This window comes from Nestor notabilis, unplaced genomic scaffold (assembly GCF_000696875.1).
Source record: "Nestor notabilis isolate BGI_N333 unplaced genomic scaffold, ASM69687v1 scaffold31170, whole genome shotgun sequence".
Taxonomy (NCBI): domain Eukaryota; kingdom Metazoa; phylum Chordata; class Aves; order Psittaciformes; family Psittacidae; genus Nestor; species Nestor notabilis.
Genome location: NW_009910274.1, coordinates 991 through 13,283, shown reverse-complemented (window position 1 = coordinate 13,283; position 12,293 = coordinate 991). Strand labels below are relative to the sequence as shown.

Below are 12,293 nucleotides of genomic sequence, written 5' to 3'. Positions count from 1 at the left end.
TGCAGTACAGCTCTCGCATTACTCAGGGGTTCTGATACCTGTCTGTGTGTGCTGTACTGCAAACACTGAGACATGTTGGGCTGCATTAACTGCGGCATCCTGCTCCAGTGGGGTGACATCCACCAGCTGCTCTGGGAGGCTCCCTGTCACAAGGGTAGATGGTGGCACTAAACACAGTGGGCAAATGAATGCAGTGACAGGAACATGGATAACTGACTCCAAACAAGAATGCCAGGAGATGACCAGGATGGGGGAAGTCAGATTGGAATACACCAAGTTAAAGTCTATTAAAGAAATTACCTTTCATAAAGCAGTATCCCTGCTCAGGATGGCAGAGTAGTGAATCCTAAAGCTGAACTGCAACTATTTAAATGTTACAATGTATAAAGTAATAAATAGAATGCGGTTAATCTTCCTAGAATATATTCATTGGATAAAAAGATTAATTTTTAACTGAGATTTTTTCATATCAGCTGTTGAGAATGCAGAAAATTCAGATAAACATCTTTTTTAGAAGACCTTTTCCCCTTATAATTAATGGGATGCCCAAAAGGGAGATTCTGGTTTGGAACAAGGTTAGAGATTTAGTATGCTTTGGGGGTCCACAGGTACGTTCTACAATAGCCCCACTTTTAGACAGAAAGGCTTTTTTTCCTGAAATGAAATAAAGCCACATTCCTTTTCAGTAGCCCACAGTTTTAACTGCACTTCAGTCCTCACGTTTGTGTGTCACAGGTCAACAGTGCTGCAAACCTCTGAATTTCGTTATGGTCTTTTTAATTCCATGCAAATATGCTGAATTCTTTCCTCCAAACCCACTCGGCAGTTCCTATAGTTAAGGACAGCTGGGGTTTTCTAATGCCATTTGTCTGTCCATACCTAAAGTTGCCACTGTGGTAGAAACATGCATCTGGATTTTCTTCTAGCTCTGTTGTCTTTCACCTCACAGGGCTACATTTAGGCTCTGTATTGGGAAAAAATAAACCACAATTCTTCATCTAGGAAAAACCTGAGCCTGACAAGAGCCAAGGCAGATACCTGTAGAGTGAGCGGCATGGAGAGGGTAGCACAGGAATAAATTCCTCAGCATTCTTTTTCTGATACAAGAACTCAAGGGAATCATGGGAGTAGTAAGTAGCAGGTTTGAAACAAATCATGGTATCTGTTCAGCTGACTGCAGAACTCCTGGCTGCAGCACACTGTGTGTGCAACTGCATGGATTCAAAAAGGGACTGAAAAATCCTGAAAGGGGGAAAAACAGTGCCCTATTCTCTCTGAGCCATTGAACCAGCAACTGTTGGGAGAGACTGTGAGAGCTGCCCTGGCTGAGTGCATGCTCATCCTGTCCTTCAGATTACTGTAAGCACCAGTGCTTCATCCCTGCTGGGCATGTAGCTGAGAGCAGGGTCCTGCTGGCAAGGCTTGCTGGGTGTGCTCAGCCTGCGTGAAGGCTCTGCAAGGATTAGCTGACTCCATGCACCAGTTGAAGAGCACAGAACAAATCACCCATGTTCCTCGAGCAAGGATGCTGAAACAGAAATAATTGAAAATGCTTCTGAAACAAATCACAGAAAATCTTCCATTTAGTTCTTTGCAGTTTGAGATTCTGAAGGTCAGCGCTATCTTACCTGGAAGAGTGAAGGGGGCAGGGTGTATTTTGGGTGTAGGGGATTCTAATTAAAGCTGATTGTTTCGTCACCTGGTCTTACATCAACCACAGCATTAAGGTGTGCCTTTTTTAAGTGTTGTGACCAGCACCAGCCATTAATTACAAAGCTTGTCAATCAGAAGAGCTATCACAGTAAGTCTGGCAAGACTGGGTTTTTGTATACTCCTATTTATAGAGATGTATGTATGCACACACTCTTATTTGGTTTTCATTTTACCAGAATGTGTTTTATATGCTCATCTTTTTATTGAAAGAACTGCAAATCAAATTTAAAGCACGGCTGCATTCTCTGACCAAAAAACCAGTAAGTACACTTATTTATTCAGTAACAGGGCTTCAGTTAGGAGACCCTGTGTGTGTGAAAGGTAATGGAAAAGTCCCTTAACTGTATGTGACAACAGCTATTAGAAGAACAAAGATAGAGGCAACTGTTCATGAACTGCTGCAAAAGTCTGTTTATACTTTCTGATGCTTAAATTGTTTGGAGAGAAAATACTGTTCTAGTGTTTACAAGCAGGAAGAAACTATCCACTAATACTGTGCCCTGCTCCTGGTTGTTGGAACAGTTTATTTATGTTCCTGGTCAGCTGCAATAAACTGCTGCTTAACTTCAGTGTTTCTGGTCTGTAAAATACTGTTTTCTTTTTGTAATGCTAAGATCTGGTCTATAGTTCTGGTAGGAAGCTTCTCGCCATTAAAAGCACTTACTACATCACCTGCCAGTTCTTCATTACATTTGCCTCGTGCTGACAAGACACTAAATGTGTTAGATCAATGCATGCCTTTCCTGAAGCTGGAAGTCCTTTTTTGCAGTTTTGTCTGTAGCTCCGTGCAGCTCACAAAGCCCAGCCATCTGTTAAAAGCTGTTTTGCTTTGTTCTTAGTACATTCATCTTCTGGAGTTAGAAGGTCCAGGTTGCTGTCATGACAATTCCCTATGGTTGATTTTGAGAACAGTGTCAGCTAGGATTTAGACTTTTTGAAGCCACATTCCTGTGTCAGAATTTAGACAACTGGTACGAATGAAAGTGAACATTCTGGACTTCAGGTTAGTGTGATTTGAAAGAGACAAAGTGGATCAGAGGAACTGGTCTGGTGACATGTTTTGATCTGTTTAAGCAGCTGAACTATAACAACCTCCAAGATAACTGAAATCTTAAAAGTAGCAAAATCACAGTGGCTGACTTGTTGCAAGCTATGTTAATGCAAACCTCAGAAGAAACCTCAGTGACCAAGGGAAAAGCTAGTTCAAAGTTTTATGCTTGGCTTGCAATGCGCCCTTGTATGCTGTGCTCATTGGGGTTTCTGGTCCTCTTTGACATCTTCCTTTTTAATTGTAGAACCATCATTTTGTGATTTGAGGGGTATAAGTTTGAGTTCTGACCTCAGGATGCCGATGAGTATTGTATTTCTCTATTTTTGAAAGATGAAACATGACTTCACTCCAGCACACCCTGTAGCAGAGATGGAAGAGCACCAACCTTTCTCTTGGAAGCACTCAGTTGCCTGTATTCTTGGACGACATGAAGAACGAGAATAACTTGCCAAAATATAGCAGTATGGATAAAGAAACAGTTTAATTTTATCCTTTTCTTTACAATATAATTCAAAGACAGTCTCAGTTCCCCTATTATGTAGAGTCTAAATTAAGTCTGTTAATATTTATTAGACAAATCAATGGTTTGCTTAGGCTAACTGAAGTTCTATGGTACCGTCAGGCACATGTGTGTACACAGTACTCATGTAAACAACAGCAAGGGAAAATACAAGCAGTGTTTCACTTAGGCCTTATAAAATCAATTAGTAGAGCAAGTTAACTTTACAGTGCAAATCCCAATGAGAATAAACAGGACGAAAACTTCCCGAGTTTTGTTTTGAAGTGAAACTCTTTAAAGCGTAAGAGGAGGAAAAGAGGTTTTAAAATTTTAATGCAGTCCTGAGCACCACATCATCTTCTTCAATTTTGCAGAGGCAATGGCATTAGCAACACCAGTAACATGGGTTTGCCTGTCTCAGCCACCATGGCCAACAGCAGCATGCAGAGTGTCTGCACTGCAGGACCACCCTGGATGGTCCTGCAGCGGACTGTAACCAAGCTAAATACATTGTACTCCCTCCAGAACACAGTTCTCCTACCTGCAGCACAAACTTCAAGGTAGCTACCAAAATCAAGTAACAAGGCAAGTTACAGCTAAGTGTATAGACAGTAACTAAAGCTACTTTCACTCAGACAACATCTCATGCAATTAGCCTGCTGACAATTACATACAGTGATACACATGAGACAAAAAGAGCTGTTGAAGTACTTCAGTCTCTCCATTTTCTGATAGTTTAAATTCCCTTTACATCCAGGTGATACAGTTGCTTGAGGTGTGCTTGATTCATATAAAGAAAAACAGAATTTAAGGCATGTTTAGTAGTATTATGAAAAATGACTTACTAAAAATAGGTGGACTCCCTTCTTTCCAAGTAAGTATAATGTAGAAAACAAAGTGTAGATTACCAAAACCAGCTGAGTTAGCCCATTCTGACCTGCTTAAAGAAATAAAACGAGGGCCCTTGGCAACCTCAGAGGGAAACAACCAGCTAACTTCTTAAACAGCTAAGCAAAATTCATTTAACATAAGAACATTGCTAGTGCCTTTAGACCCTGCATTCATGTAAGCTTAGCAGTATGTCTGCTGTATGCATCTCAAACATTTAATTCTGTCATTCTAGATATAACACAATTAAGCAGCACTCATGGAAATTGTCAGTTATTGCAAATCTGCAAACACAACTTGAAATAAACACCTGATAGGGAACAGAAGCATGAATCCAATCTGTTAAAGAATGTAATTCTGGTGAATGAAGATAAACAAAAGTATGTTGATTAAAAGCAATTAACTCCTGCAAAGAATCAGGGTCAGTATTTCAGATACTTGGAAGGTTTATACTAGGAATACAAGCAAAGACTGCGCTAGTGTGGTATGTAGTGTAACATGAGTATTGATGAGGTATAATCTGTAAGCAGTTGCCATAAATACACACAGGTATAAGCCATTGACTTCTCTGCCACAGTTATTCTTTAGAGAAGTTGTGGACTGGAGACCAGCAGAAGTGTGCCTTAGCAGGATGGAACCTGTCCCCTGCTGTATACAAACCACTGCTGTTAACAAAACAAGTCCAGAGAGTATGTTAGACGTATATCAAGAATATATATGTTCAATAGCATAGTGAAATTGTCCTTTTGGTATTACTAGTACTATAGATCCTATTAGTATTTGGATATACACATACAGGAATATGCACATCCAAAAGTAAATCTTCAAAGCCATCTTAAAAAAATAAAAGCTAAATTAGGAATAAGCTACATCGCAAGAAGCTTCCTGCAGAATTATATATTTAAGGTAATAATCTTTGAACTAAGACTTAATACAGCTACTGTGCTAAAAAATGGCTTGCTGGGAAATCCTAATCTCACTTTTTTCCCACCCAATCAGACACATCTTCAGGATTGTGATTCAATGATTGTTTAGCAGCAATTTTAGAGAACTGTAAATTCTTTTATTAACAGGCATTATAAACAGATACTACTACTTTTATTTAAAAACCATGAGTGCCACATTGATGAATATACAGCTTATGAATAACTTAAAGTATTTCCCATACGAAAAGGCAATGCACACAGCATACAAAAAGTATACTAAACAAAGCTATGAGGATACGTGATTGAAGTGTCTAAAATGATATATACAGTACATAATTAATGTTTGCTTTGTATTCAGTACAGGCTCTGTACTGCCATTCTCATCATGCCTCACTCTCCCCTGACACTGAGTTTTGCACTTCTTCTTCCAAAATGGGTACAATCAGGTTATCCTTGGACATCAGATTATACTTCATCACAAACTTAGTGAACCGATGACACAAGAAAGTTTCATTCTGGAAACGAAAAAAGGGGAAAAACAATATATACAGAAGGAATATTTTAAACAATTGAGCAGAACATGCTAAAAAAAATCTGCTTATATGTAATCGATTATTAGATTTACAAGTCTTAGACATAGTAATGCTTAAATGGTAAATCTATATTACTTCTTTTAAATCTTTCCTTTACTGCTTGCTTATAGTTACTGCAATTAACAAAAAACCCTACTGAAGTTCAGGCTGAAGTCACAGCTCCATTCAACAGCACTTGGACAAGAATATAGTCAAACATCAGTGTAGTCCTGATCCACTCTCCAAAAGAGAATTTTAAGGTATTGTGAAACTCCTCTTACATACGCTATCTCCAACTGACCAGGGCAGAGCCCTCCCATAGCTATTCCAGCAACCGTAAGTGGGATTGGCAAAGGTTTCTTTTACATCCAGCTACAGCCCTGATTTCTATCTAGAAGTTTCTACCTTTCCATAAAAAACCAAGCTGGCAGTTACTGGAGGTGCAGAAGCTGACACTAGTTACTCTGTGTCTTTGGACTTCTACAATTCTAATTCCTTAACTGTTGTGTGACATACACAAACAGGAACCATACATCTGTAAACAGTACTAACTACACCAAGTGCTGGAATACATTCGGGAACCTTTAAAACAACATGAATTCAAGTTGTTTGTAGAAAAACTCTCAAATTCTGACCTTTTATCCAAATGAAACCATAAGTGGGTAAACTAATTCTACAAATGAATCTTCATTGTTATACATGTAACATAGAAATTCAGTTCTTGCAAAATTGTCATCTGCTATGATCAATACTTCACCACAGATCTGCTAGGACTATCAGATAGCTTGTAATACAACTACATCACAGCTATTACTTCAGTAAATGCCCTTCTTCCAAGATGTGATTTGAAAGTACTTACTTCATATTCATCAAATATCTGCCGGTGATGAAAATAAGCATGTGAAAATATTCTGTAAATCCTTCGGCACACCGATCCTAATTTGGCTACAGAGGATTCCTTTATGCTAACCCTGTAAGCACCAGGAGGGAGGTTACAAAACAGCTCTACCAAAAGGACTGCTGAGATACATGTTGACACGAATTCTGATTATTAAACTATACTATAAAATTGCATTTGTAATTTAGACTTAAGTGTTACAGATACCTGTGCCTGCAGTTGCTTCTTTTTGAAAGGAAAATAGAAATGTCAGTACGTACTGCACATTACAAAATCATACTCTGCAAGGTTTTGCCTCTAGTTAACCACCACTGCTTATTCTGGTAAGGACTGCACTTCTGGTTTCTAGCACTGATGGGCAAAGGGAAAAAGACTTCCAGTTGTATCTCCGTGGCAATACTGGATTCCTAGATAAGCACAATTTTGACTTCTCCGGTTAGGTTTCTGTGAGACAATATGTGGACTGCCCATTAAGTACAACCAGTCTCTGTTCTGTGGTCACTGATATCCCACAATTAATTGGTACTGGCTTCTGAAGGCTTTTGGTGCCACAGTGTCCCTCGAGTCACTGCATCTCTCTGAAGGCCATCCTGTTCTTTAGGCTGGTATTACACCACTGGAAGCCCCACAACACCGACAGGTATTAGTAAAGCAGTTGCCACCTAAAAAGCACCCATCAGCTCCAGTAAATGGCAAGGAATTGTTCCTTGGCTTCCATGTGACAACAGGCCTACCAACAAGTGACACATGCAGGACTTGAGATACTTTCGGTAGCATTCCACGAAAAATGCCTTTCGATATGCTTTGTAAGTGGGTAGGTGTCGCTACTCCCTCCCTCTCTCCCTCCTCCCAAAAGAAAGCATTTTTACCTGCTGGGGAAATATTTATTGCTATTCAGGAGACATGCAGCTCCATCAAGTGTGTGTCTGGTGTAGTCTATAGCAGGACACTACAAAAAGAGACAGTGAGTGAGCACATGTTTGAGTGCACGCACAATACTGTCATATAACTTGTTTAAAGAGAAACATTTTAATTGTGTTTCCTGATGCTTTTAACTTCACTGGTCATTTTTATTCCCAGAAGTTTCACGTGGCTTCTCCAAAGGTCCAACTCCATTCCCTCCTTAGGCAGGGCATTTCTTTTCTCTCTTTCACAACTCATATGAATTATTTCAAGGAAAAAAGTTACTATGGAAATGTGACTATGCATGAGCAGTGAATTTCATGCAGCTCCTTAAGTAAAGCTGTGTAATAATACATACACCCACTGAATGGAAAGACGATCATTACCTCACAGTCCATTTGTTTCCCACATAGTCAAGTTGCCAGACTTTTTCTTCTACAGGCTAAATTAACACCTTACCAAAAAACCTCAGCCAAAACCCCCCCAAAACAAACACCAAGCAAAACAAGCAAACCTGAACCTAAGTATATCAATGCTTTTTACCTCAGCAAAGAAAACCAAAATCATTAGATAACCAAAAACATAGTAAGAAGTCAAGCCCTGACTCTGCAATAAAGTACTTGTAAAGCAGGAAGAAAGTAAAGATCCGAGACAGGCTGAGAGCACAGGAATGTCTGTCCATTTTGCCATTCCCCAATTTCAGGAAGAGGACTTCTCAGTTGTACACTTTTGCCAGCAGGTTGTATCACCCACTGTCTGACCATTAGTTGAGCCGTTACTGACATGGAAAACAGTAGCTGACTGATGTTCATGTTCAGAGATAAAAAGCAGTCTGAAATTCCCAAGTCTAGCTGAGTAAAACAGACTGACTGCATGCCAATATACTCAGTGGCAATGAGGGTTAAAGGAAGGAGTTGAAAAGAGGTTGGCCTTCAGAGCTAAATAAGTCACCTCAGGAAATTAAAAATAAAACAAAAGGGTAAGGTTAAAAAGAACCAATACGTTATTCTGGAAGGGGAAATATAGAGACAAATACGACAGACTGCACTATCACCATAACCAACAGCAAGAGAGAAAGACCTTCTGAAGGAGGAAAGAAAAAAAAGCTGTACCAAGTGGTTTAATAGGAGATCAGAACAAAGTTTAAAGTAACTGGACAAGCTACTGCCATGCTGGTACCCCACTCGACATACAGGATTTTTATGACTCCACTACCTTTTGGGAGTAACTCCCCCAAGAATGTGCACATGCAGCCACTCTCAGAGTGTCAGGCTCACATGCTTAGTACTATGGATCGAGGCCAAAGTCTGAAGAGGACACCCTATTCTCAGCATGTACTCTTCTTTCAGTGAAACAAAGACCTTTTCCCACTGAGTTTGAGACTGTCTCAACACAAATTAAAGGAGAAAAGAGGGGAATATGCAAAGTCTCTAATGCTGTGTTAAAAAGCAGTTCTTTCCTACCTCATACTTCTGTAAATCACTACACAATGGGAAAGAAGGAAACCTTCAGTGATATTCTTAGCCCACATAAACTCTCAGTTTGACTAAACAGCCACCTATAATGGTCTCCACATGAACATATGAACTGTGAAAGAAAATCCTACATCAGTAGGGTCATTTTTCCAGAATACATCCATACCTCTTTGGGAGTTTTATGAGCTGCACAAAGAAAAATCCATTGTTCAGTTGCTGTCATCTGAGTACATGTGTCTGGGTGACATTCACTCTGTTAAAACAAGTGCTCAGTTATGAAAACCACCCAACAGCAAAAACAGGCTGATCTTTTCAAATCACTTGCTTGTCTTGTCCCCCACCAAAAAGGGCTATTTGCCCCTTTAAAACCCTAAAAACCTCTTACCTCAAACTACTGCTTAAGTCGGTGGTTTGTGTATAAATTTAGACAAAAGCTCTGCAAACTCTGCATCTTACAATACAAAACCAGTCTCCTCCCTCATACAATATAAAAATATCAAGAAAAGAATTACCTGCAGCTTGACAGCTAGTCCATTGAGCTCAAGGCAGAATTGCCTAAAAAATTTGAACACAGCAGCATCAAAATCACAGTTTGTTTTTCTAGTGGAAACATCTAATAAAAACCAAGATGATACATTCTGATTTTCACAGATGCCTCAACAGTCTGGGAAATGAGTCTTGTGAAGTGAAAGAAACACAACAGAACATGAGAAATATCATACTTAATGAACACCATCACACAATTCCAGCTGTCACACCTGCCAAGGCAACAGGCTATGAACTGACACGCTAGAAGAGGACTATGAAAGGTTGAGAGAAACAGAATTCATACCAGCATATTTTTTATTTTTACTCAGCAAAACAATTACATTTTAATTCTTACCTGAGAATAGAGGCTGAGCTTAACCAATAATTTAGAGCAAGCATTTCAGATCCCAACTTTGTTAGGGAAGAAAGTGCTATTCCACAAAAACAGGCTAAAAAAATATAAGGAACACTTCAAGAAAATCAATTTATTAAGAGTGTAAGTTTTAAACTGAGATAGCTGGAGCATTCTCTCCTTCTAACATACGCTTCCTCCAGAACAATTAAGTGGCTGAAGTCCCACCACAGGTCGTCAATAGAGTGGGCTTCTAGAAACACTGCCTTCACTAGAATGTACCTGAAAGTGCACTCTTTAACTGAAGAGAATCCACCCCTCCATCCTGCAGGAAAATCTGACTACATTTTCCAAAAGCAACAAATATTTAGTGACAAGTCACTTCTGTGAATCTGCAGTGGTTGTAAGTGTATGGGAAAGGACACAGGAAATCATATGTATACACTTTCTATTCTTCTGAAGATTCCCTGCATCTATTGGAACTATTCCAGAGCAGAGGAGAGAAGAAGAAAGCAGGAGGCAAAAAGTCAAGATATTTAAATCTAGGGGTAGCTTAGAACTATTCTTATTCCTGAAAGTGTATTTGATGATTTGTGTTTATTAAAAGCAGAAATCAGGACATAAGGATGCTAAAATAATGCCAGGAAAAATAAGGATTACTACACATGTACTAACAGGGTGTAAACCTACACTACAACTGAAAAAGACTTTCAGGCCTTACCGAGGCTGAATGTATTTATTATGCTGTATAAAACAAACTGGAGAACTGGAGAAGTTTTGGGTTTCCTTACAACTAGATAAAGAACTGTAAGACACAGGTATTCCTGCTTTCCCATTTAATGCCTATTTTCCTGCAAGTTTCAGAAGAAGCAATGGGAGCATCTGGAAATCACATTCCCAGTTAGTGGAGATGAAGAACTGATGATACTAGGAGAAAGTGCCATGGAAATTCATGACTCTATTTTCACATTCAAAACACGCTAATACGTCTGAAGTGAGGTCCAAACATTTTCTTCAAAACCATCAAAACCACTAGATCAGAGCACATCATAAACCTTAAGAAAGAGCAAGGAATTCAGAAAATAATTAATGCCAAAGAATAACAATGTTTAATAGTAGAAATACCAAGTTTCATTTAAGTTTCTTTTCATCTGTCATATTCAAAAAGACTCAGTATCAATGAACGGAACTTAGAAGCGGGACATTATGTTGACAAAAGATGGATTCTCACCTTAAATGTTCATACTTCCATACACCTTCATCCTGGCCTTCAGGAGGTTCAAGGATCTTATCAATGTTGGAACAATCTGCCCTTATGTTTTGCTGAATATACTAGGAAAGGGGACAAAAATAAATCGAGATCTTGTTGTAACTGTAGTAAGACAGTATATTTAGGACATTGCATCTTTCAGGGACTTACTTTTTCTCTTTACTTAAGGAGTGATCGATGGGTTAAAACGTTAAGGAGTAGATGGACAGGGTAAAAAAACTGGTATAAAAAATGCCAGATTTGAAAAATGCCTTTGCTCAAATAGACAAGGTAAAAGAATTTTACAACATATGTCCCAGAACAAAGGAACATGGCAGGAACCCCCACCATTTTCTTAAATCTGTTTTGTTTAAACCAGACATGGGAATTAAGAGTTTTTTCTGCACACACAATTAATAATTACTTCTTTTTAAATATACGTAGGGTGCTTATGAAATACACTCCTGTTCAGCACCATCCTGAGCAGACACAGAGCACGCCCTGTTCCCTGGGTTTTCACTAAGATACAAAACTTGGGAAACTGAACTGAGTAACAACATTCCACAAAAGTAAACTACCTGCTGAACAGCTAATGTGCTATCCATTTCTTCAAAGGATTCATCAGGCCAATTGTAGAAATCCTGTTAAAAGAAAAAAATGTAACCCAATGTAACAAACACAGAGGCAGAGGAAGAAAAGCACGCAGCCTAGAATAAGCTTGGACACGCAGGAAGATAGATGTAGTTTATACAATTCCAGGAAGCTACATCTTAACAGAAGCAGCACAGAGTCTTGGCAAGAAGAGAGACTTATGTTCCCAATGTTACAATACTAGAACATCTTAAAGTTAAAGTCTTGGCATACTCAAACATCATCTCTCCCCTACATCTTGCTGTAACATCTATATGGCCTGTATTTTTTAAATTAAGCACTTGCATGCAGTGCCCACTTCACATATTAGACCATGTGAGACTGGGGAAGAAAAGAGGTCTATAGGGAGCAGCATTGTACAGTGGTTATGAAACTAAAAATCCCATGTTCTCACACTACTGAGAACACCTCTAAACTGAGATGATATAACACAGAGCTGATCTAACTTGGTACTACACCCTCTTGCTACAGTCAGTAGCTGCCTAACTGGATGGTTGTCAGCTCTCCTAACCCACCATGTTTAATACTGCTGATCATAAAGCCCTCCTGAAGCTTCACCTCAGATCCAGCAGTGTTCTGCAGCAATTC

At 39.1% G+C, this 12,293-nt stretch overlaps 1 protein-coding gene across 2 annotated transcripts; it reads right to left on the bottom strand.

Annotated features, from left to right (window-relative positions):
• Positions 1-5,192: 5,192 nt before the first annotated feature.
• Positions 5,193-11,692, bottom strand: MOB4 (MOB family member 4, phocein). 2 transcript variants are annotated; one of them, XM_010009254.1, is made up of 7 exons: positions 11,633-11,692; positions 11,037-11,137; positions 9,438-9,480; positions 9,092-9,178; positions 7,417-7,496; positions 6,509-6,620; positions 5,193-5,592 (listed from the first exon to the last, which is right to left on the bottom strand). In XM_010009254.1, the coding sequence occupies exons 1-7, from the start codon at positions 11,657-11,659 to the stop codon at positions 5,461-5,463; spliced, it is 582 nt and encodes a 193-aa protein (XP_010007556.1). In that variant the 5' UTR covers positions 11,660-11,692; the 3' UTR covers positions 5,193-5,460. The 2 variants fall into 2 exon arrangements, with proteins under 2 accessions (XP_010007556.1, XP_010007564.1); XM_010009262.1 differs by having other exon boundaries at positions 11,052-11,137.
• Between the last annotated feature and the right edge of the window lie 601 nt (positions 11,693-12,293).